The sequence below is a fragment of the Coregonus lavaretus genome (assembly GCF_964263955.1).
Source record: "Coregonus lavaretus genome assembly, chromosome: 8".
NCBI lineage: Eukaryota > Metazoa > Chordata > Actinopteri > Salmoniformes > Salmonidae > Coregonus > Coregonus lavaretus.
Window position 1 is genome coordinate 55,964,644 of NC_139995.1, and position 26,803 is coordinate 55,991,446.

Here is a 26,803-nt window from a genome sequence, read left to right on the forward strand (position 1 = left end):
ATGACTGACAGGGTTAGAGTAAAAAACAAACAAAGCTTAATCATCGTCTGCAGGTATGTTTTGATGTGAGAGAGGGTGTCAACCCCCAGTCCCGTCATCACCATCTCACCCGCTCTTAAGATAACCTTCAGGCCAACTGGGGGCACAAGGCTGTTAGGAGACACCACTATAGACACTATTATGTAATTGTGTTGAACTGAGAGAATATTAGGGTAGCGCTGTAATTCATTAATCATATGCTGCCTTCCCTGCTCCTCTGTTCTTACCTCTTTCCCTTTCTGTCTTTTACACTCTTTCTTACACCTCTCTACCCACCTCCTCTTTCTTCCTCTGTTTTTATAATGCACACCAGATGTGCATTGAAGTACAGATTGAGCTAATATTACATCTTCGCTGTAGAAAGTCACCAGCGATAGGTCGCATAGCGACAAAATCGTAATGGGAACCAATCGATATGATTGGTCATCGCCCAGCGGTCGCCGCTGGTGATTTCCATAAAGTTGGGAAATGCTGGTAGTTTTTCACCGCCTCCCACGCCACGTTCGCACGGCCCAACGATTCACCGCCCTCTGCTTCTAACCGCTTTCCTTCCATAGAAAATGACTGGGCAGCGATGTTGACGTGACGTGATTCAAAGAAGAAGAAAAACATCTATACAATAGTGTGACCTTTTAAAATATGTGCCTTAGGTCAGGGCTGACATTATGGTGCCTTGTCTCAACCTGTCCCGCTGATCCGTTTGATTAGGCCAGCTTTATTTTTCTTGAAAGAAAATATTGCTTTCAGTTTCAACACATTCTTTGGTAGGTTTATTCTATTCAAGAGTAGCCTTTCCATTTCAACAGTGATTTCAGTCCAAAAGCAATTTTGGGATGTTGCCAATGCCATGACCCTCCTACCCCACACTGGAATGGGGCACTTAAGTGTGGTGGGGAGGAGCTTTAAGAGCTCGGGGGAGACAGGGAAAGATGGCGGAAGCAGATGATGAAGTGGATTCTGAATCTAATGTTGGTAGAATCAAGGAGAATTTGAATATTGTCCAAAAGAAAGGAAAAACTGAGCAAAGTAGAGTACAGTGATGAGAATGTCACTTCGTATCTTGTAGGTGTACAGTTTGTAAATGAGGAGCAGCTGATCGAATTACCAATCTTGAGGAATCCATTTGAGATATCCAAACTGGTGGAGAGAGTGCTGGGTAGAGTGAAGGCTGTTAGGATCACGAGAGGCGGGCATGTTTAGATTTTTTGTGCTTCTGCGGATCAGAAGAAATGTGTGTTGAGTCTAACCCAATTGGATGGTCCTCTGTAGCTCAATTGGTAGAGCATGGCACTTGTAATGCCAGGGTAGTGGGTTCGATCCCCGGGACCACCCATATGTAAAAATGTATGCACGCATGACTGTAAGTTGCTTTGGATAAAAGCGTCTGCTAAATGGCATAATATAAGTTTGAAGTGTGTGTCTCTTAGGAACAGGGCACCCCTCAATGGGGTTATATCTGGCGTCTCGTTCGAAGTCGATGTTGAAACAATTAAAAATATTCCTGGAGTGATTGATGCACGTCGGATGAATCGTGTGGTGAATGAAGAAAAAGTCTATCAGTTCTTTTGTTTTTTGATATGGAGTCTCTCCCTACTCAAGTGCAGTTGGGGTATATTAACTAGAGAGTCAGAGCATTTATCCCAAGACCAATGCAGTGTGATCACTGTAAAGCTTTTGGCCATGTTTCAAGTGTTTGCAGAAGGGAGAAGCCGAGATGTCCAAGATGTGGAAAATATCATATTATGTGTTATAAAAGTAATGAAAATGTGAAATGTTGCAATTGTGGTGGGCACCATGAAGCCACGTCTTTTGAATGCCCCACAAGGGTGAAAGAGAATGAGGTGGCCAAAGTCAGGGCTGTCCAGAGCATTTCATATGCAGCGGCTGTTAAAAGGGTTGAGGGTTTGAATGGTGCACCTGATGAGTCCATGGTTGTGGAAAGGCCTTCACTGTGAATTGTTTTGCTCTCATGAAAAGGGTGCCATTGAAAGGTGTGATTACTGGGGTGGCGGTAAATGTGAAAGCTGACCAACTGAAGGGGAATATTCCCGGTGTTCGTGATGCTCGTCGTTTGGTGCGATGCAGACAGGGTGGCGTGAGTGGAGAAACAGGAGTCATTGTCTGTTCTTTTGAGTTTTGACGTTGAGTCTTTGCCCGACAAAGTGATGTTAGGATATATAAGTTATCCGGTACAAGCTTTTGTGCCGAATACATTACGTTGTTACAGGTGTCAAGCTTATGGGCATGTGGCAGCAATGTGTAGGAGGGAGGTTCCAAGGTGTGAGAAGTGTGCAGAAGGGCATGAGACAAAGGAGCGTGTAGCATTGGGGAAAGTAGTGGTATGTGTTAATTGTGGGGGTGCCGATGGGGCTGGGGATCCGAAATGTCCGGTGCGAGAGAGGCAGGTTGAGGTTTCCAGGGTTGGAGTAGTGCAGAAGTTGTCATATGCTGAAGCATTGAAGTAAGTAGAGGAAGATGAGTCAAGGGGGAGAGGGATCCTGAGAGGAATGGTGTGAGTAGTAGATCTGTACCAGTACAGAGGGGTAAACCAACAAGTGATAAACTGTATGTTTCAGTAAGATTTGATTTTTGGCATTTATAGCAATGGTTATCAACTGTACTGCAGGGATGGAACATAAGTCGCAGAAAATAGAGGTTGTGGTGGCAGCTGCAGAGAGGTAATTGGGTGTGCGAGACTTGACATCAGAAGAGTTACAGGGTGTGTTAAGTGGTGGTGCCCCATCCTTTCAGGCTGTTGGCCTGAAGTAGGAATACATATATTTAAATAGTGGAGTATGGTAGTTAATATTATTATTATTATTTTTATTTTTTTGTGAGTGTAGTGTTAGATGATAGGGTTTTATTTTTTATTTTTTAAAGCGAAGGGAGTTATACTCCAGTCTAGTAGGTAAAAAAATGTAAAAATGTAGTAGGTGGCGGTAATGCAACATTTATTGGATGCCAACCGCCGTTAAACCTCATCGAAGAAGAAGAAGTTGGTGGTAATATAAGGAGGGTCGACAGTCTGGCGGGAGTGATTGAGTGAGCCGCTACAAGTCTATCATCTCGGTCATTTCTTATGATTAGTGGGGGTGTCTGCCAGAAACGATGTTTCATCCTCACGAGGGCCAAGGTACGTTTTTTAAATGTATAGAAAATGTAGTATTTATAACAGAAAAATGCTTTGGGCGAGTAGGACGCGTGCGGGTTGACTATTATTAAAGCACACACTGCAGACCAGAGTTAGAGGAACGGCCATATTTCAAAGGCTAGGAAAAGTAACCATGTATTTATTTAACAGTGCCTAGACAACCAGTCTATTTCTATAGAAATACGTCAGCTGTTGTAGACTACTCCATAGTGCTGAGAGGTTAGTGCTTTTTGAGGTCGGTTCCTTTTTAGATGATAAAAAAAGATAAAATGGTTTTCGATTTCAGTTTCGTTTTGATTCTATTTTTTGAAAAGTAGGCCTGCATTATGTGGGTTGAATGCTGCAACCCTGATGAAGACAGCTTGTCTGTCGAAACGTTGGTTATTAGGTTATGAAATGATTGCCACTGAGCTCAGAGGGTGCGGCCCTCCCTTTCTGTTTCAAGTGTTTTACTCAGTTAGCCAGCACCTCGCCTAAACAGGTGTGCGTTTCTTTCGCCTCCATATGGAATGCTGTAACAAACAGAATAAAACAACTAATACAAGTGGTAGTGACTCCATTACTGCCATAAACTAGGTGGTTCGAGCCCTGAATGCTGATTGGCTGAAAGCCGTGGTATATCAGACATTTTACCACACGTATGACAAAACATTTATTTTCACTGCTCTAATTACGTTGGTAACCAGGTTATAATAGCAATAAGGCACCTCGGGGGTTTGTGATACAGTATATGGCCAATATACCACGGCTAAGGGCTGTGTCCAGGTACTCAGCGTTTTGTCGTGCATAGGAACAGCCCTTAGCCGTGGTATATTGGCCATATATAATGTTTTATTTGATTACTTTATTTAATTCCAAGTCATCATCTCATCTCTATTGAGCTGCTGCCTATGTTGTCTGACAAAATCACTATTTTACTATCAATCACTTAGATCATGTATTTTCAGGTAGAGCTACCTCATGAAGTAACTGCTCTTTATCCCTCTTGATCGTGCATTATTCTGTGTCTTCTCCATGTCTGCCCCTCACTAACCTAACCAGTGGAGGCTGGTGGGAGGAGCTATAGGAGGATGGGCTCATTGTAATGGCTGGAATGGACTAAATAGAATGATATCAAACATAGAAACCACGTTTGACTCCTTTCCATTGATTCCATTCCAGCCATTAAAATTAGCCCGTCCTCCTATAGCTCCTCCCACCAGCCTCCACTGAACCTAACCTAGCAGTCAGCAGACAGCCCTGAATGTCGAGCCCTGCAAGTCTCTTTAGCTAATCAACCCCTGTACACGTGTCAAAGAAATCTCCACCTACTGGAGAAGACAGATTTTGGGCCCGGTAATCCCCCTTGCTTCACCTCTTCTTCTCTGGTGTGACTCACAAATGTCAGTTAATGACTGTAGCTCTCGCCTTGGGCCAACCAGTGTAATTTTGTAAATGACATATTTCTATGGCAAGACGAATCATTCACCTACGTTTCGTCAGGTGAATGATGCGTCTCTTCTTCTCTGGTTGTGATTCACAAATGTCAGTTAATGACTGTAGCTCTCGCCTTGGGCCAACCAGTGTAATTTTGTAAATGACATATTTCTATGGCAAGACGCATCATTCACCTACGTTTCGTCAAGATCGGGCCAGTGCTGTCTGAGATATTGCGTGTGACTAACGTATGATCCACAGTCCCCTCCCTGATTTCATGGTGGGGGACAATAAGAGGAAACTAAATAATGGCTGTGTTTTCTCCCTACTGAACACACCCCTGGTATTCCTTTCCACCATAAACAGGTTTCCACAGGCCCTTTCCACGGGACAGTATTATATCACTAGCAGGGATTCTGGGGGAAAAGAACAGCTGCAGCCCTACGGCTCACGATCCCGCAAGTTGTTTTTAGATCTATGCATACCTAAACCATACAGCGCCTTCTGAAAGTATTCACACCACTTTACTTTTCCCACATTTTTGTTGTGTTACAGCCTGAATTTAAAGTTGATTAAATATCGATTATTTTCTGTAACTGGCATACACACAATACCCCATAATGCCAAAGTGGAATTAATTTTTTTTTTTAATTTTTACAAATGAAAAGCTGAAACATCTTGAGTCAATAAGTATTCAACCCCTTTGTTATGGCAAGCCTGAATAAGTTCAGGAGTAAACATTTGCTTAACAAGTCACATAATAAGTTGCGTGGACTCTGTGTGCAATAATAGTGTTTAACATTATATTTGAATGACTACCTCATCTCTGTATCCTACACATACAATTATCTGTAAGGTCCCTCAGTCGAGCAGTGAATTTCAAACATTGATTCAACCACAAAGACCAGGGAGGTTTTCTAATGCCTCACAAAGGACACCTATTGGTAGATGGGTAAAAATAAGAAAAGCAGACATTGAATATCCCTTTGAGCATATTGAAGTTATTTATTACACTTTGGATGGTGTATCAATACACCAGTCACTACAAAGATACAGGCGTCCTTCCTAACTCAGTTGCCGGAGAGGAAGGAAACTGCTCAGGGATTTCGTCATTCTTTTTATTTAACCAGGTGGCGTCTGTGTATATTTGTAAACGACAGCTGGTGCACGAAATGTAATACTAAGGAAGTCTCTAAGTTTTGCTAGCCTGAGGTAGAGTATCTCATGATAAGCTGTAGACCACACTATTTGCCAAGAGTTTTCTTCTATATTTTTCGTAGTTGTCTATTTACCACCATAAACCGATGCTGGCACTAAGATTGCACTCAATGAGCTGTATAAGGTCATAAGCAAACAGGAAAACGATCATCCAGATGCAGCGCTCCTAGTGGCCGGGGACTTTAATGCAGGGAAACTTACATCCGTTCTTCCTAATTTCTACCAGCATGTTGAACGCGCAACCAGAGGGAAAAAAAACTATAGACCACCTTTAATCCACACACAGAGACGCGTACAAAGCTCTCCCTCGCCCTCCATTTGGCAAATCTGATCACAATTCTATCCTCCTGATTCCTGCTTATAAGCAAACACTAAAGAAGGACGCACCAGTGACTCGGTTAATAAGGAAGTGGTCAGATGACGCAGATGCTAAGCTACAGGACTGCGTTGCTAGCACATATGTTCCGGGATTCTTCTGATGGCATTGAGGAGTACACCACATCAGTCACTGGCTTCATCAATAAGTGCATCGATGACGTCGTCCCCACAGTGGCCGTACGTACATACCCCAACCAGAAGCCATGGATTACAAGCAACATCCGCACTGAGCTAAAGGGTAGAGCTGCCGCTTTCAAGGAGCGGGACTCTAACCCGGACGCTTATAAGAAATCCTGCTATGCCCTCCGACGAACCATCAAACAGGCAGAGTCAATACAGGACTAAGATTGAATCGTGCTCCGACGCTCGTCGGATGTGGCAGGGCTTGCAAACTATTACAGACTACAAAGGGAAGCACAGCCGTGAGCTGCCCAGTGACATGAGCCTACCAGACGAGCTAAATCACTTCTATGCTCGCTTCGAAGCAAGCAACACTGAAGCATGCATGTGAGCATCAGCTGTTCCGGATGACTATGTGATCACGCTCTCCGTAGCCGATGTGAGTAAGTCTTTTAAGCAGGTCAACATTACCAGGACGTGTACTCCGAGCATGCTCTGACTAACTGGCACGTGTCTTCACTGACATTTTCAACATGTCCCTGACTGCGTCTGTAATATCAACATGTTTCAAGCAGACCACCATAGTCCCTGTGCCCAAGAACACTTAAGATAACCTGCCTAAATGACTACCAACCTGTAGCACTCACGTCTGTAGCCATGAAGTGCTTTGAAAGGCTGGTCATGGCTCACATCAACATCATTATCCCAGAAACCTTAGATCCACTCCAATTTCCATATCGCCCCAACAGATCCACAGATGATGCAATCTCTATTGCACTCCACACTGCCCTTTCCCACCTGGACAAGTGGAATACCTACAAGAGAATGCTATTCATTAACTACAGCTCAGCGTTCAACACCATCGTGCCCTCAAAGCTCATCACTAAGCTAAGGACCCTGGGACTAAACGCCTCCCTCTGCAACTGGATCCTGGACTTCCTGACGGGCCACCCCTAGATGGTAAGGATAGGTAACAACACATCTGCCATGCTGATCCTCAACACGGGGGCCCCTCAGGGGTGCGTGCTCAGTCCCCTCCTCTACTCCCTGTTCACCCATGACTGCATGGCCAGGCATGACTCCAACACCATCATTAAGTTTGCCAACGGCACAACAGTGGTAGGCCTGATCACCGACAACGATGAGACAGCCTATGTGGAGGAGGTCAGAGACCTGGCCATGTGGTGCCAGGATAAGAACCTCTTCCTCAATGTGATCAAGACAAAGGAGATGATTGTGGACTACAGGGAAAAAAAAGAGGACTGAGCACGCCCCCATTCTCATCGACGGGGCTATAGTGGAACAGGTTGAGAGCTTCAAGTTCCTTGAAAACATGTTTTCACTTTGTCATTAAAGGGTATTGTGTGTAGATGGGTGAGAAAAAAAACTTTGATTTAATCCATTTTGAATTCAGGCTGTAACGCAACAAAATGTGAAATAAGTCAAGGGGTATGAATAATTTCTGAAGGCACTGTATACAGTATCTGTAGCATATATCTATAGCATATCATACAGATGTAGGACCCAGTAGGAGCAGTCCTCCAAAGGAAAGAGTGGAATTCTACAGTAGTTCAATTGAAAGGTTTCAAGGACAAAATTACATGTATTTATTAATTTTTTTTAATGTATGTTGTTGTAGTGGGGACAGTAACATTAGTACTTTCTGAAAATGATACTTTAAGGATTTAAATATATATATATTTCATTTTTTATTTGTGTGTTCAGGTCACATAATATAATTTTAAAAGTATGCATTAATTGTGTCTGTAATAGAATAAACGTGTCAAAAACTAGACATCAATAAATGCATTTCTATAGCTTCCTAAATATTTTTTACAATGGTTGGAGTACCAAGATGGCTGAGCGGTGGCTTCATTACAGCGCCCCCTGTCAGTCATCCAGGGTTTATACACGTCACTGGTTGCAACCTGTGGTTATTTTTACTGCCAAACCCACAAGTCCTCCAATTTAGGTAGTGTTAAATACCTACAACCAGAAATAAGGGTTACTGTACGTTCGTATGTTAGCCACACGCGATATTTACATTTTAGTCATTTAGCAGACGCTCTTATCCAGATTAAGTGCATAATTTTTTTATTTTATTTTTATTTTCATACTGGCCCCCCATGGGAATCGAACCCACAACCCTGGCGTTGCAAACGCCATGCTCTACCAACTGAGCTACATCCCTGCCGGCCATTCCCTCCCCTACCCTCGGCCAATTGTGCGCCGCCCCATGGGTCTCCCGGTCGCGGCCGGCTACGACAGAGCCTGGATTCAAACCAGGATCTCTAGTGGCACAGCTAGCACTGTGATGCAGTGCCTTAGACCACTGTGCCACTCGGGAGGTATATCAGACACCACTGGCCCAATTTTGACGAAACTTTGGTGAAGCTGTCATCAAGGCAAAGGGTGGCTATTTGAAGAATCTCAAATATAAAATATATTTTGATTTGTTTAACACTTTTTTTGGTTACTACATGATTCCATATGTGTTATTTCATAGTTTTGATGTCTTCACTATTATTCTACAATGTAGAAAATAGTAAAATGTAAAGAAAAACCCTTGAATGAGTAGGTGTGTCCAAACTTTTGATTGATACTGTATATCACCAGTAGTACATTTACTGTTAATTCCTATAATTTCTAATCTACAATGTTTGTTACTTTAGTTAGGCTATGGTCACTTATTTTAATACATTCAATAATATTATTCCAGTCTTCCTGTTCTAATTGTCGGAGTGGACACATTAATTGCAGAGTGCACAACCTACACTTGTGAGAAACACGTTTTGGCTTATTTCATTCCATTTACGAGTTTTGTCAATTTATTCATTGTCTTTTGTTTGGAGTGCTCCAGTCAATGTTGAGTAAGGACACACACGCATAGAAGCAGGCCTATAGGCTACCTGGCCTACGCGCAAATGTAGGCATATAAATGTGCCCATTTGGGGATCTGATAGTATTTCTGATTGGCTTAACGCACCACCGCGAATTACTACTCATAGTAATGTTTTCTTCACCTCAAACAGCAAGCAAACGAAGTCTGTTCCTACATCCATTGTGAATTATATAATAGTTCCTCAATGTATTTGAAAAATCTTTCCAGCTCTCTCCCTTTCAATAACCACTCAGCGTGACAGGGAAAAATGTCATGCTCTGATCTAGTGGAAACGTCATAAAATAGGCGTACCTGATTACTTCTTATCAGTGCTTGACCTGGACTGAAATAGGTTCCGGTACTCATTTTGGGTGCTGGTACTGTTTTATTACTTAGGTGAGGAGCTCCACAATACTTTTGAGCTAATATTCTATAAGTGGAACAGGAGCTCAAGCGGTAGAACATTTTAGGTGCTGGTACTCAGCTCCGGTGAGCTCCTGCCCAAGTCGAGCACTGCTTATTATCCCTTGCGCAAATAGCCTACAGCTGTGTCTGTCCCGAGCTCACTGGCGCTGAAAACTCTCAGGGCCCAGAATATTTTATAAAATGTTTGTATTTGTTGGCTTTATGTAGGCTATTTTTACATAGTTGGCAATAAAGTTACTTTTTAGGTTTGTATAATTTTCATTTAGATAGATAGCATTTTGATTAACCACCTGACAATGTTTTGATATGAAGACGTTATTATAAATTAAATTAAACAGTTTAACGGAAATTTGCATATGAAAATCATAACTGGCACGCAGATCTGTAGAAATGGTAAGATAAATTGGCATTCCACATGAGAAAGGTTGCCGACTCCTCATGTAGCCTATTACCGGCAACTTCAAGAGAGTAATGGCAGAATCTACGAAAGCCAGCAGGAGCGGGAGGAGAATAGTTGGGTCAGGTTTTCTTCTTCTGGTTATCTAGATCTCTGACGCCCTCTTGAGGCTTTTGTCTTATTTCATCAAACCGTAAGCTTAAAGCATCAGACAAGCTCAATGCATATCTTTTAATTTATTAAAACACATAGGGGGTGTTTTTTATATATATGTATGTATATGTATATGTATATGTATATGTATATGTGTATATATATGTATATGTATATGTATATGTATGTGTATATGTATGTGTATATGTATATGTATATATATATATATATATATATATATATATATATATATATATATATATATATATGTGTGTGTATGGAAAAATAAACATTTAAAAATTTAGACCAATCGAAGAACAGACTAGTTTCGGTCGACCAAGATTTTTTTTGGGGTCGGGGACAGCCCTACTTATCACTCTACATACAGTTAATGAAGACTTCTGATAATGCATTGGACTGGTGGGACTGTTGTCCCAGGATTACAGTTGATGTGCTTTGTTACAGTATGTGTGTCTTTTTACGCTGCCTACTTAACTAAAACTAAAGCCTTCTTTCAATTAAGTACTGTTGACTCCTCACTCCTGATAAATGCACGAACTGTTGTGAATGAATTTAATGGTTGCCAAAACACAGGACAAAAAAAACAAACTAAGGCTGGTTTTCTCTCTTTCAGCCCTCTATGCCCCTGCAGTGCCCGCCCCAGGCTCCATGGCTCCCCCAGCTACCATGTTTGGCAACGTACCAGGGTACGAGGGCACTTTGGCTGGCGGAGGAGGTAGGAGTCATCGTCATCATCAGAACCCTCTAAAGATACTCAATATCATCATCATCATCATCATCATGGCTATTTATAATGTCTTAAGATTCTTGAAAACATTTGGGGTGTAATTATGAATTTTCTTGTGATGTCCGACACGTTTTCAGTCTCGTATTATGATGTTATGTCTATTGACAGTTTAGAGATGAGCAAAATGTTTTTAAAAAATCCTACCTTATGAAGTCATCAAGTAGGATCCCTGAGATCATTCATACCAGGGAGAAAACAGATCAAGAAGTATCAGTATGCTCCAGTTTCATATTCATTGATGAAGTATGTATGAACAGCCTAATGCCTTTGTGTCTCTATAGGTGGATATCTCCCCCCACCGATGCCCTTACACCCGACCCGGGATCCAGAGCCTGCACACGTACCACAAGACTGGAAGTATGGACCCATCAATAACATTACGACATGGATATTAAGTTTAGATTGATGTTCCACACACGCGAGCACCCGCCCACACACACACACACACACACAGAGTAATGGATTGCTATATTCATTGTTGAATGTGGAGGTAATGTATTGTAAGCTATTTAGCAGAAGCTTTTATCCAAAGCGACTTACAGTAGGGTACAGTGAGTTCATACATGTGTGATTCCTGCGGGAATCTAACCCTGGGATTTCTTGCACCACGGTGTAGAGTGATATTGGCCCTAGGTGCTTTGTGATTTCCCTACTAGTGGTAAAGGTTAGGATTGTGGGGAGGGGAAGCTGATCCTGGATCTGTACCTAGGGGAAACTTCACCCCGGAGCATGCCATATACAGTGAGGGGAAAAAAGTATTTGATCCCCTGCTGATTTTCTATGTTTGCCCACTGACAAAGACATGATCAGTCTATAATTTTAATGGTAGGTTTATTTCCTTGTGAAACCAGACAGAATGCTATGCTCTCGCTTCGTTTGTGAGATCATTCTGGTTTAACAAGGCTAACATAATTTTGGAACAAAATTCTCTCAGGCCTGGCAGTGAAGTTTCCCATAGGTACAGATCTAGAATCAGCTTCCGCCCTCTAATCCTAACCTTGAACATTAGTGGGGAAAATGCTAAAATGACCCAAGATCATTCTCTTAGACAATGTTGAGTGTTTTGCTTTGTCGTCATGGCCTACTAGTCTAGATGATCATGTCCTTGTTCATTGATTGAATCTATAGAGGACAGGGCACCATTAAGGGCTTTCTAGACAAGGAAGTGGCAGTGGATTGATTTTCAATAGAGCTAGGCGGGGGGGGGGGGGCGGAATTCTATCCGGGCGGATAGAATTCTTGACCAGTACCTGAGGGCCCTACAACATGAGGTCTTGTCTTGACTTAGTCTACTTGACTGATTCTTAGTTTTTGCTGCTAGTGGAGCAAAGGGGCTCAACAGTAGCCTGTTCCCAGATATGTTTGTGCTTTTGCTTACTCCATTGTCAAACTGTTGTGCATAGCAATTCTATAAGGAGTTGTCAAGAGAGCAGAAACAGGCACTCAGGCTAGAGCAAAGGGTCTCAACAATGCATTACCAGCGAACCCTGTTCTGAGGTGTCGTCTTGATGTGGGTTATTTTCTCTCACATTGTCTAGCATCCCCTCCCTCACTGAAGATGTGGCGCGGGAGCGTTTTATAATGTACGCGTCTGGTTACTGCTGCTATAGCAATGCCCCTGCCAAGGATGGAGTGATCACTAACATGCAGGCGTTTAACACCTATCGGGTAACAGACGAATCCCATCTTCTCTCTTTTTTTTCTCAAAACATGAATGATGGACAGTACAGTACATGTGTTTATTATAATGATTTAATTTGTTTGTTAGAATTAAGTACATAATACATTTAGAAACACATTAAATTGTAATTTTGTGTTTATTTTTCATGCTTAAAGAGGACAATATGTCCGGTGGAGCTACTGGTATGCTCTCATAGCTAAACAACAACAACAACAACAACACAATAATAGGGAAAATAAAATGCTGCCTGGTTGTGCTTATTGTGTTTTCACTGTCCACAGTACCGCCTGGAGACATTCACGGAGTCCAGATCTACAGAGTGGACCACCAAGCCTTATGCAGGTAAACTACACTACCCATAATGCTCCCTACCAGTTATTGGTTCATCCCCAGACCTTGGTTCTTTCAGATACTTTGAGAGCGTTTTGATTGAGTTGCCTGGAGTGTCAGATGGGCGGGGTTGGCACTTCTGGGACTATGCTATTGATACCGTCGTGCCAGGCAAGCTCAGTCAAGTGCAGGGAAAACTATTTGAAAGAAAAACGATATTATTTGAACCCAGGTCTGCTTATAGTCATTACCATCAGTCCTTATATTATTTCACATTCACATTTACATTTACATTTACGTAATTTAGCAAACGCTCTTATCCAGAGTGACTTACAAATTGGTGCATTCACCTTCTAGCCAGTGGGATAACCACTTTACAATATGTTTTTTTTTCTTTTTTCTTTGGGGTGGGGTAAGGGGGGGTAGAAGGATTACTTTATCCTATCCCAGGTATTCCTTAAAGAGGTGGGGTTTCAAGGGTCTCCGGAAGGTGGTGAGTGACTCCACTGTCCTGGCATCGTGAGGGAGCTTGTTCCACCATTGGGGTGCCAGAGCAGCGAACAGTTTTGACTGGGCTGAGCGGGAACTGTGCTTCCGCAGAGGTAGGGGGGCCAGCAGGCCAGAGGTGGATGAACGCAATGCCCTCGTTTGTGTGTAGGGACTGATCAGAGCCTGAAGGTACGGAGGTGCCGTTCCCCTCACAGCTCCGTAGGCAAGCACCATGGTCTTGTAGCAGATGCGAGCTTCAACTGGAAGCCAGTGGAGTGTGCGGAGGAGCGGGGTGACGTGAGAGAACTTGGGAAGGTTGAACACCAGACGGGCTGCGGCATTCTGGATGAGTTGTAGGGGTTTAACGGCACAGGCAGGGAGCCCAGCCAACAGCGAGTTGCAGTAATCCAGACGGGAGATGACAAGTGCCTGGATTAGGACCTGTGCCGCTTTCTGTGTAAGGTAGGGTCATACTCTGCAAATGTTGTAGAGCATGAATCTGCAGGATCGGGTCACCGCTTTGATGTTAGCGGAGAACGACAGGGTGTTGTCCAGGGTCACGCCAAGGTTCTTTGCACTCTGGGAGGAGGACACAATGGAGTTGTCAACCGTGATGACGAGATCATGGAGCGGGCAGTCCTTCCCCGGGAGGAAGAGCAGCTCCGTCTTGCCGAGTTTCAGCTTGAGGTGGTGATCCGACATCCACACTGATATGTCTGCCAGACATGCAGAGATGCGATTCGCCACCGGGTTATCAGAAGGGGGAAAGGAGAAAATGTATTGTGTGTCGTCTGCGTAGCAATGATAGCAGAGACCATGTGAGGATATGACAGAGCCAAGTGACTTGGTGTATAGAGAGAATAGGAGAGGGCCTAGAACTGAGCCCTGGGGGACACCAGTGGTGAGAGCACGTGGTGCGGAGACAGATTCTCGCCATACCACCTGGTAGGATCGACCTGTCAGGTAGGACGCAATCCAAGAGTGAGCAGCGTCGGAGATGCCCAACTCGGAGAGGGTGGAGAGGAGGATCTGATGATTCACAGTATCAAAGGCAGCAGATAGGTCTAGAAGGATAAGAGGAAAGGAGAGAGAGTTAGCTTCAGCAGTGCGGAGAGCCTCCGTGACACAGAGAAGAGCAGTCTCAGTTGAATGACCAGTCTTGAAACCTGACTGGTTTGGATCAAGAAGGTCATTCTGAGAGAGATAGCAGGAGAGTTGGCTAGAGACGGCACGCTCAAGAGTTTTGGAGAGAAAAGAAAGAAGGGATACTGGTCTGTAGTTGTTGACATCGGAGGGATCGAGTGTTGTTTTTTTGAGGAGAGGTGCAACTCTCGCTCTCTTGAAGACGGAAGGGACATAGCCAGCGGTCAAGGATGAGTTTATGAGCGTGGTGAGGTAAGGGAGAAGGTCTCCGGAAATGGTCTGGAGAAGAGAGGAGGGGATAGGGTCAAGCGGGCAGGTTGTTGGGCGGTCGGCCGTCACAAGTCGCAAGATTTCATCTGGAGAGAGAGTGGAGAAAGAAGTCAAAGCATAGGGTAGGGCAGTGTGAGCAGGACCAGCAGTGTCATTTGACTTAATAAATGAGGATCGGATGTCGTCAACCTTCTTTTCAAAATGGTTGATGAAGTAATCCACAGAGAGGCAGGAGGGAGGGGGAGGAGGATTCAGCAGGGAGGAGAAGGTGGCAAAGAGCTTCCTAGGGTTAGAGGCAGAGGCTTGAAATTTAGAGTGGTAGAAAGTGGCTTTAGCAGCAGAAACGGAGGAAGAGAATGTAGAGAGGAGGGAGTGAAAAGATGACAGGTCCGCAGGGAGTCTAGTTTTCCTCAATTTCCGCTCGGCTGCCCGGAGCCCGGAGGGAGAAGGATTTAGCAGAGGGAAGAGATGATAGGATGGAAGAGGAGAGAGTAGCGGGGGAGAGAGAGAGTGAAGGTTGCGACGGCACATTACCATCTGAGTAGGGGCAGAGTGAGTAGTGTTGGAGGAGAGCGAGAGAGAAAAGGATACAAAGTAGTGGTTGGAGACTTGGAGGGGAGTTGCAGTGAGATTAGTAGAAGAACAGCATCTAGTAAAGATGAGGTCAAGCGTATTGCCTGCCTTGTGAGTTGTGGGGGACGGTGAGAGGGTGAGGTCAAAAGAGGAAAGGAGTGGAAAGAAGGAGGCAGAGAGAAATGAGTCAAAGGCAGATGTAGAGAGGTTAAAGTCACCCAGAACTGTGAGGGGTGAGCCATCCTCAGGAAAGGAACTTATCAAGGGGTCAAGCTCATTGATGAACTCTCCAAGGGAACCTGAAGGGCGATAAATGATAAGGATGTTAAGCTTGAATGGGCTAGTGACTGTGACAGCATGGAATTCAAATGAGGAGATAGACAGATGGGTCAGGGGCTCCACGTGGGTCGTGCGCGCAGGGACCACCAGATTAGAGTGGCAGCAGCCACGTGGTGTGAAGCGTTTGTATGGCCTGTGCAGAGAGGAGAGAACAGGGATAGACAGACACATAGTTGACAGGCTACAGTAATGCAAAAGAGATCGGAATAAATGCAACTAAACATCTGGGGAAGCGAGAGAGTGGGGCCTCCCTCACTCACCTTTCACTGAAACACTCAAATATAACTCTCCCAACTTCCACTTTAGAAATTATAATTGTTGTAAACTACAGCGGTTCAATGTTTTCTAGGAATAGACTCTAACTTAGTTTATTCAGCTAGCTAACTTGGTACAGTACAGACTTCTGGATCCATAAGGACTCATCAGTCCTTATGGATCCATTCAGGATCTCATCAGTCCTTATGGATCCATTCAGGATCTCATCAGTCCTTATGGCTCTGACCATAACTTGTGTTTCCTGTACCTGACAGGTGAACCAGCAGACTTCTACACGCAGACCGCCCCCCGGCCGTGGGAAATCCCAGTGACGGCTCCCTCCCTGTTCCAAAACCATGAGGAGAACATAAAAGTCCCTTACACTTCATCTAAGCAGGTGTTTGTCTGTCTGTTTGAATCACAAAGGGTTGTTTTCTATTGTCACTGTTGACAAATGATACTGTGGGTCATTGTATTCCATGTATGACTATCATTGGGCTCCCGAGTGGCGCAGCGGTCTAAGGCACTGCATCTCGGTGCTTTGAGGCGTCACTACAGACCCTGGTTCGATTCCAGGCTGTATCACAACCGGCCGATAGGGCGGCGCACAATTGACCCAGTGTCGTCTGGGTTTGGCTGGTGTAGGCCGTCATTGTAAATAAGAATGTGTTCTTAACTGACTTGCCTACCTAAATAAAGGTAAAATAAAATAAAATAAAAATTGGCCAGGAAAGGACAGATTAGTCATACTCTATTTTAGGACTAGATCAACAAGTAATCTACAAGAGAAGGTTTGATGACACTGTCTCTGTTTGTGCAGCCCTGCCACACTTGCAGTGCCTCTGGGAAGATGCCCTGCCTTGAGTGCAATGGGTCTGGAACGGTAAGCACGTACACGCGCACACACACACACACACACACACACACACACACACTGTAACGGTTTTGACTTGAGGCATTTATAGGGGTGCCAGGTAGGTTGTGCCTACCAGAGAAAGCATAGGTTTCTCCTTTTAGTTCGGGAGGGAATGAGTCCCATCTGGTCCGTCAAGTCACACCAATACAAAGGACTTATGTAAAAGTCAAGATGGAAATATACTTTTCATAAACCCCTAAAAACCTTGGAAAGAACTTCAAACAAGTGTATACTTTTGCTTGGTTGTATTCACAACATAAATGATCACACCCACCCACACACAACAATATAACAAATCAATGCACTTATGTTCATTTAGAAATGTCCTGTACCTCGGGCATAAAAAGAGTCCAGCCCGGTAAATAAGTTCCGTGGCTCAAGTGCCCTTAGTCCCGCAACGCTTGTCCGTAGCATAAACCCAGTATATTCATACCCTCAAAATAACACTTATTTTGTAACACAACTATAAAGCGTATCAAAGACTACCCAAAGAATAATACGTCCTCACAACTACATAAATCACAGTATACATCACCCCCAAACAAAGGAAATACCGTATACAAAAAGTTGTAGTCAGTCGGTCAGTCAGACAATCCGCCAACAGCCCTCCAGCGGAGGAAAGGCCACGAAAACCAACGGAGAGTTGTAGTCCACAGCGCACAGAGTGGATCCAATCCTGGGTAAACTCGCTTTAAGGCCACAAAACACACTGTAAGGCAACCAAACAAACGTCATGGCGAAGCTTCATGAACTGAAGGTAGTACACATCCTCCTTCAGGTCTCAATCACAACTTCTCTTTTGCGCAGCTGATGCTGGCTATTTAATGGGGAATTAAAGGGGAAGCGCCCTATTAGAAGGAGAAGCCTTGAGACGGTTCAGAAATATTCAGGGCCGTCACACACCCCCTCCCCTGGAAAAAGCCGACCATTGCCCGGGAAGGCAGATCTTGGTCGGGGAAACCGAGAAAGGTCTCCTCATCACTTTCCTCTACAAAAATATTCATTACTTTTTGGCGCTCACGCTCCTCAGCTGAGGGGTCACAGGCATTAAGCCGTGAGACTTCTGGGTCTGGGAATCCGAGAAAAGTCTCCTTACTTTCCTCTTCAAAGATCTCCAGGACCTTGCGGCGCTCAATCTCCTCCAATTCCTCAGCCGAGGGGTAACAGGCCTTAAGGCGTGAGACATGGACAACGCGCATATCTTCACCTGTGTCCTCTTTCACCACTCGGTAGTTCAAAGGGCCCACCTGCTCCACAATCCTATATGGTCCTTGCCATTTAGGAGCGAGCTTGGCCGAGAAGAATTGTTCAGCTTTCGAGTAAGGATGAGAGCAAAGCCACACCCGATCACGAAGCTGGAACTGCAGGTCTCGTCTGTTCTTATCATAATTTCTCTTCTGCTTGAGTCGAGCCTGGATCATGTTCCTTGAGACAAGAGCTCTCAAGTCGTGGAGATGGACTACCTGGTCATAGCAAGCAGCGTCTGGAGTAAGCTGCTGGGGCTGTAGCACCATATCCAAGGGTCCTCGGAGGAGACGACTTAGGTTCAGCTCTGCAGGTGTGACTCCAGTGGACTCTTGCACAGCAGAATTCAGGGCAAATCGAAACTCGTGAAGGTGCTTGTCCCAGTGTTTGTGCTGGGTCCCTACATAGGAAGCAACCATGGTCTTCAAGGTTCGATTTACTCTCTCAGTGAGGTTGGTCTGTGGGTGATAGGCTGTGGTCAACTTCTGTCTCAGGTTCCATCTTTGGCAGGTCTCTCCAAAGAGATCAGAGACAAATTGGGAACCTCGATCAGACAGAATGTAATCCGGCACTCCCCAGCGAGTCAGGATCTCTCTCGTAAGGATGTTAGAGACGGTCCTCGCTGTGGCCTGACGCAGGGCAAAGAGCTCAACCCACTTGGAATAGTAATCAACAAAAACAAGCATGTACACATTCTGATTGGAGCTTCTAGGAAATGGACCCATCAAATCCACTCCTAACATTTCCCAAGGTCGGGTAACCACAGTTTGCTGCAACTTGCCAGCAGGTTTTCTACCTTCTGGTTTGTACATTTGACAAACCTGACATTTTCGGATATGTGATTTCACATCCATGCTCAGATGTGGCCAGTACAGTAATGCTTGCAAACGTTTGTAGGTTTTGAACCTGCCCAAATGACCAGCTAATGGGTCTTCATGGAAATGTTGAAGCAGTTGAAGGCGTAGAGTTTCAGGTATGTATATTTGGTAGAGTGTTCTGTGAGGTAGTTGTACAACTCGGTAGACTTTGTCTTCAATGATGGTCAGCTTTGTGGTAGGGTTGACCATCTTTTCTTCATCTTCCAGGATAGTCTGGTACAAAGCCTGTACTTCGGGATCATCCTGTTGGGCTTTCCAAATGACCTCATCAGAGATGGGAAAGTCAGTTTTGGGTGAGTCTCGACTGCTAGACAGGACAGTAGCACATGTAAGATGAGGGCCACCATTACCACAAGCAGGAGCTCTGGATAAGGCATCTGGAACAGTGTTGTATTTTCCTTTCCTGTATTCTACTGCAAAGGTGAACTCTTGCAACCGTAGAGCCCATCTGATGAGCCTGGTGCTTGGTTTGTTGGTCTTGAACACCCACACAAGGGAGGAATGGTCAGTGACCACAGTGAAGTGTCTTCCCTCCAGGTAGTACCTCCACTTTTCCAAAGCCCAGACAACTGCAAGGCACTCTTGCTCGGTTGTGGAGTAGTTCCGTTCTGCTCCATTCAATGTCCGACTGGCGAACGCTAGCACTTCTTCAGTACCAAGTCCAGTCTGTTGGACTAGGACAGCACCAAGTCCAACATCACTTGCATCAGTGTAAACAACAAAAGGGAAATCAAAGTTGGGATGACCCAAAATGGGAGGGGTGACGAGGTGTCGTTTCAGGGTTTCAAAGGAGTTCTGGCACTCTGCCGTCCATCGGAATTTCGCTCCTTTTCGCTTCAACCCGTTGAGGGGTTCGGCCACCTGGGAGAAGTTCCACACAAACCGATGGTACCATCCAGCCATCCCAAGGAACCGTTGAAGGGCCTTGAGTGTGGTTGGCACAGGGAAGTCTTGTACAGCCTTGGTCTTTTCAGGATCCACATGAATACCATCACAAGACACAATATGGCCAAGGAACTTCAGGGAGGTTTGGCAGAAGTTGCTCTTCTTCATGTTCACTGTCAGACCAGCTTCTCTTAGCTTGTCCAACACTGCTTGAAGGTCTTGAAAGTGTTGCTCTCTGTTCTGGGAGTAGATAATTATATCGTCCAGGTAGACGAAACATATCTTCCCTTTGAGCTCACCTAACGCAATCTCCATGAGTCTTTGGAAAGTGGCAGGTGCATTCTTTAATCCAAAAGGCATCACCTTAAAGGAAAACAAGCCCTCAGCACAGACAAAAGCAGTCTTGTCCTTGCTTTCCTGGTCCATCTCAACCTGCCAATAGCCACTATTGAGGTCAAGGGTAGTGAACACAACAGCGCCAGACAATGACTCCAGGATCTCGTGGATGGTGGGAAGAGGATAGGCATCCGTCTGGGAAACATTGTTGGTCTTCCTATAGTCCACACAAAATCTAAGACCACCGGTCTTTTTTGGAATGAGGACAACAGGAGCAGCCCAGGGAGAGGAGGAACGTTCTATTATATCTTGTGTCAACATATCATTAATGAGTCCCTTTTGGATGATTAGCTTCGCTGGGGACAAACGATATGGCTTTTGCTTGATCGGCATTTCCTGTGTAAGGAATATTTTGTGCTTCAGGAGTCCGGTGCGTCCTAACTTTACAGTACACACATCAGCATTATTCTGCAGCTGTTCCAACAGCCTTAACTCCTCTGGCTGTTCCAGCTGAGCTCTTCTTACAGCCTGTAAAAGGAGATCCTCAGAAGGATTATCCAGGGTTAGTGGTACCGTAGCAACGGCAGAGAAGACTGCCACATTTAGACCCCAATCATGTAACTTTGTAACTTCTGATTGGAAGAAATGCTTCTTGCTCGGATTGTTTGGAAACCAGTAGCAATTGTGTGCGATATCAATCTGGACACCACTGAAGTACATGAAATCAATTCCCAACACGACAGGAAAAGCAAGGTTCTTGTTTTGTAGGATAACCGAAGGAATCATATAGGAGCGGTTACACAGGCGGAACTCCACCTCACTCCATCCAAGTGGTCGTTTAGCCGCCCCGTCAGCCAGATACAGTGGACCTTCTGTCCACGGCTTCAAGTTGTATTTTGGACCTTCAACCTCCTTCCACAGTTTCTCATTGAGCAGTGTGTAGGATGCCCCGGTGTCCAGGATGGCTCTTCCTGTCCATGGGCCTATGGACAGGGGTAACACCAGCTGGTGGGGTATTAACTGAAAGGAAGGGGATGTCGGCGGGGGGGCGTAGGCAGTGACTCTTGAGGTTTCAGCTCTGGTCAAAGCACCCAGAGTAGGATGGTCGTTCCTGCGAAGTGTGTTAGGGGTGTTGGCCTGTTGTAATTTGTGGTTTCTGGAAGGGTTTACTTGATACGGTCTTGGACATGTAGCTGAAGAATGTCCCTTTTGGCTACATCTCCAACAGAACATGGGAGGGGTCTTGGCTGGAGACTCTGGCTGTGGTTGATGATCTGTCTTGGGTAACTGTCTGGGTGTCTGTTTCTTTCTCTGTTCATATTGCTGTTGGCATTCTCTGTCCTTCTCGAACTGCTGTCCCAGGCGAACCAGTCCATCGACAGTGGTGACTCTTTCTCTGAGTTGACTGGCTAGTAGTGGGTTGATGTTCTTCAAGATCAACTTAATGACCTCTTCCTCCTCAATGCCAGGTTTCCACCTTCTGCACAGGGAGTGATAACCGTATGCAAAGTCACGAATATTCTCATTCTCCCTTTGCACTCGATTCCTGACTCTGTCTGCCAGCTCATCTGTGTAGTCCTCAGACAGAAATGCAGAGGAAAACTTGGCCTCAAAGTCAGCCCAGGAGGTAGTGGTGAGACGTGCCACATCCCACCAGTCTCGAGCTGTCCCATGCAACACATTCCTCAATGTGGCAAGGAGTTCTTCGTCAGCCAGGGGATTGAGGGCAAGAAAGTCATGACATCTTTCCAGATACATTAGCGGATCAGGACTGTCATCCTTTTTCCCAAAGGTGGGAAATTGCAATTTAATGGGCATCGCTCCCACATGACGTCTACTCAAATCACCATGAACAAAAGAGCTAGGAGGGATTGAGGAAGTAGAGGGTGAGGGAGTTATGGGACCATGAAAATGAACACCAGGATGCATGGTGGATTGCATCCTGCAAGGGGTGGCTGCAGCATGGCCTTGTCTTGGCTGTTCTGAGGTGCCCGCTTGGCCCTCAGTGGTCTGAACAGAAGTGGACACAAGAGAAGCTCTGTGCAAGGAGTTGTGCCTAATGGAGGCCATGTCAACAGACACATCATCCAACATTTTAACACAATTAGAGAGCGCTGTCTGCAAGTGGTCTACAGTGTTAACCAGGGGAGAAAATACAGAATTGACGTCCTTGAGGACCTCAGTGTGATGATGTTGCAGGCGCCACTGGAGAGTGGCAGTGAGTTGGCTTTGTTGGTAGTCAAACTGCCTGTCCATGGCACCAGTAATTTCCTGTCTTCCACTCTCACTGAGCTCTGTCAGAGTGTGAGTTAGAGTACTCAGTGAGTTTCTGAATTCCATGGCACTCTGTTGTTGCTCTACACTCAGACATTTGAATTTATGATGGATTAGAGTTTGGAGATGTTGTTGAGTCTTACGAATATCAAGGATGTCACCTTGAAGTTGTAAGACTACAACCTCTGGAGATAAACCAGACAATGGAGGAAGATTGGGCGTCAGAGGGAGGGCTAGCTCAGTACCTTCACACAGATCCATGTCAATAAGTGAGTTACTAGTTAGACCTGTGGCCTGGGGTCCAGACCGAGCATTTAGATTCCCAGGGCTCTGGCCCACATCAACTCCATTATTTCCATTCACATTATGATTTGTATTGTTGGCTCGGTAGTCAGAATGGCCCTGTGTATTCCCATTGACAGGTAGGATATGGATGAGCTCATTTTCTTGTAGTGAATCCATTATTTTAATTCCACTCAAAAGATTTGCTTTGGTTAGTTCTCAATGTTGAGGTCCCATCTGGGGTGCCATTTTTTATGTAACGGTTTTGACTTGAGGCATTTATAGGGGTGCCAGGTAGGTTGTGCCTACCAGAGAAAGCATAGGTTTCTCCTTTTAGTTCGGGAGGGAATGAGTCCCATCTGGTCCGTCAAGTCACACCAATACAAAGGACTTATGTAAAAGTCAAGATGGAAATATACTTTTCATAAACCCCTAAAAACCTTGGAAAGAACTTCAAACAAGTGTATACTTTTGCTTGGTTGTATTCACAACATAAATGATCACACCCACCCACACACAACAATATAACAAATCAATGCACTTATGTTCATTTAGAAATGTCCTGTACCTCGGGCATAAAAAGAGTCCAGCCCGGTAAATAAGTTCCGTGGCTCAAGTGCCCTTAGTCCCGCAACGCTTGTCCGTAGCATAAACCCAGTATATTCATACCCTCAAAATAACACTTATTTTGTAACACAACTATAAAGCGTATCAAAGACTACCCAAAGAATAATACGTCCTCACAACTACATAAATCACAGTATACATCACCCCCAAACAAAGGAAATACCGTATACAAAAAGTTGTAGTCAGTCGGTCAGTCAGACAATCCGCCAACAGCCCTCCAGCGGAGGAAAGGCCACGAAAACCAACGGAGAGTTGTAGTCCACAGCGCACAGAGTGGATCCAATCCTGGGTAAACTCGCTTTAAGGCCACAAAACACACTGTAAGGCAACCAAACAAACGTCATGGCGAAGCTTCATGAACTGAAGGTAGTACACATCCTCCTTCAGGTCTCAATCACAACTTCTCTTTTGCGCAGCTGATGCTGGCTATTTAATGGGGAATTAAAGGGGAAGCGCCCTATTAGAAGGAGAAGCCTTGAGACGGTTCAGAAATATTCAGGGCCGTCACAACACACACACACCTCGTTACAATTATTCATTGATTCTTCATTTAGAAAGTGTGTTGGGTCTGCAATGGATCTGGCAGTCGGGGAGCAGAGAGTCCCTGCACCCACTGCAATCAAAGAGGACGTGAGAAGTAAGTCCAGTCATTCATTTCGACATAATAATACAATGACAAAATACTCAAAGACAATCTGCCTCTTGAAGGTGTACAGGACAGACTTCTATACAGACGTATCTTATTGACTTGATGTTGCTTGTGTCTCTAGCTGCTCTAAGTGTAATGGTAAAGGGAATAAAGAATGTGAGACCTGCAAGGGAAAGAAGCAGCTGTTGACCTACATCAACCTTAAAGTCGAATGGTGAGTCGTTGGGAATTTGTATAAAAATTATAAACTCATTAAGAGATTTATAATAAAAGTAAATTTTTAAAGACATTTTTTTTATAAGATATTTTTTGTAAAATGTTAAACTTATGAACATATATTTTTTAAAATGGTAAACTTTTTTTAAAATAATTTAGTTTTTACATTTTTGTACTTATTAAGAGGTTTATAGTAAACATTTAAACTTATTAAGATTTTTTGTAAAATTGTAAACTTATTAAGATAATTGTTGTAAATATTTTAAACTTAAATTAAGATATTTTTAGTATAGTTATATACTAAGAGATTACATTTAGAGACACTGAACAGAAATCATTGAATATACAAAGTTGATTGTACTGCAACGCGATATGAACAGTTCCTAATTTGGATTAACAATTGATCGGTTTTTGTTTTTAATTTAAGTCGAATGGTGAGTTGTTATGAGGTACACATGTTTTTGTAAATTATATATTCTTATTACGAGATGATGGTTTGGAAAGGCTGAAATGATCATAAAATGTGGTAAACAAATGGTGTACCACTGCTTTATTATTTCAGGGAGGACTATGTTGTTATTCAAGAAAGGATAATGTTGAGGATTGTTGTTATTTCAGGAAGGATAATGTTGAAGACTATGTTGTGGAGCAGAACAGTGGGCTGGAGGTTGACAATCTGAGCGACGTGACGGGAAAGACGCTCTTCAAAAACGCCCAGTACATGGTAAGGAAGGAACGCAACATGTTCTGCAGTCGATCCAGACTGAGGTGCAAAAACGCTTTGCAATGTAAAATGTTTTGCGACAAAAACAAAACATTTCTTATTGGACAAGTTCAGTCCCTGCTTTACAAGGTTAGTCCCTCCTGGAAACAATTTAACCATTCTCTTTGCTCCCCTGCTTAACTACAACTTCTGTTTTAAGAACAAAACAGAACTCGACAGCTTTTACACTCGTGGCAGAGTGTTTAGAGTAAACGGTTTTTATTTCCAAAACATTTTGCTACGGTGCAGAACGTTTGCCCTTTGTTAGGTTCCCCTTGTAAACTATGCAACACATGATGTGACATGTGAGTGTGACATTTTTGTCTTTTTTTTTCTATTGGTTAAAAAATCATTTTATGGTTTCTGACATATTACTGTAATGTTGTGTGTGTGTGTGTGTGTGTGACACCATCACCATCCTCTGTCCATCAGCTGTATCCAGTACATGGCTTCCCAGATCCAACTGTATCCCAGGCTTCAGACCGTTTGGTTAGAGAACACCAGGCTAAATACTCCCAGAACTCACGCATCCTTCAACAGGTACAATATTCGTTACGGCAGTGGTTTTTCAAACACTCTCCTCTGGGACCCGCAGCCTTTCCATGGATTTTGAACTATTCCAAAGCTAGCACACCTAATTCAACTTGTAAACTAATTATCGAGCTCTTGACTAGGTGAATCAAGTGAGCTAGTTCATGACTACAACTGAGGAGTGGTTTGAGAACCACTGTGTTACATTAACGGGTACAGACAGATTAAACAAGCGGAAGTTATAATATTTGTACACGGGATATGACAACATCTGTTAGCCCTATATTTCTTGACTTAAACCCTTTTGGGGGCGGTTTTCCGGACACTGATTAAGCCTAGTCCTGGACATTAAAAGCAAACTCGATGGAGAATCTCCATTTAAAATGCGTTTTAATCCCGGATTAGGTTACATTTGTGTGCAGGAAACCAGGAAGCCGCCCCTTTGAGCCTCGTGCTGCTTATTGATGATCACCTGACTATCAACCAATAGGATCAATGGTCTTGCTCTTCTGTTTCAGCAACAAACCATCGAGTTGATCCCCATCACCAAGGTGACCTACAAGTGGAAGGGAGGCACCCATGTTTACTATATCTATGGGAACGAACACCAGGTCAAAGTTCCTAATTACCCTGCCACCTGCTGCTGCTCCATTATGTAACCAGTCAGTCAGCCAGCCAGTCAGCCAGTCAGTCAGCCAGTCAGTCAGTCAGCCAGCCAGTCAGTCAGCCAGCCAGTCAGTCAGCCAGCCAGTCAGTCACTTAACCATACCCTTTTTGGTGGATGTGCCACCAGGCCAGCCCAGTACAGCTTGCCTTGACTCGGCTTAGTTCGGCTCAGTATGAATAAAGGTTTTGTTTATCAGTTATTTAGTTATGTAGTTATGTAGTTATGTAGTTAGTTAGTTAGTTAGAGCCTTTTTCCCTCCCCAGGAGTTTAGAGGTTAAATTAGGGTAAACAAACACATTCACATAACTTGTTCTTTGATAGATTTGTCTCAGGTTGAGCCAGATCCGCAGCGTTCGTTGACCGTGAATGTGATCTCTACGAGCGTCTTCAAAATGGCCTTTTTAAGAGTCTTATCTATCGCTGTGTAAAGGACAGGTCGTTCATTTGCGTTGGGTTGAATCCCAGCC

The 26,803-nt window shown here is 44.2% G+C and overlaps 1 protein-coding gene across 1 annotated transcript; it reads left to right on the forward strand.

Annotated features, from left to right (window-relative positions):
* Positions 1-3,071: 3,071 nt before the first annotated feature.
* LOC311133862 (protein SSUH2 homolog) lies at positions 3,072-26,533 on the forward strand. The gene is made up of 12 exons (XM_084167467.1): positions 3,072-3,172; positions 10,814-10,915; positions 11,269-11,344; positions 12,526-12,655; positions 12,950-13,010; positions 16,343-16,464; positions 16,888-16,950; positions 24,065-24,147; positions 24,281-24,373; positions 24,994-25,099; positions 25,571-25,678; positions 26,188-26,533. The coding sequence occupies exons 1-12, from the start codon at positions 3,148-3,150 to the stop codon at positions 26,326-26,328; spliced, it is 1,110 nt and encodes a 369-aa protein (XP_084023593.1). The 5' UTR covers positions 3,072-3,147; the 3' UTR covers positions 26,329-26,533.
* Positions 26,534-26,803: the final 270 nt, after the last annotated feature.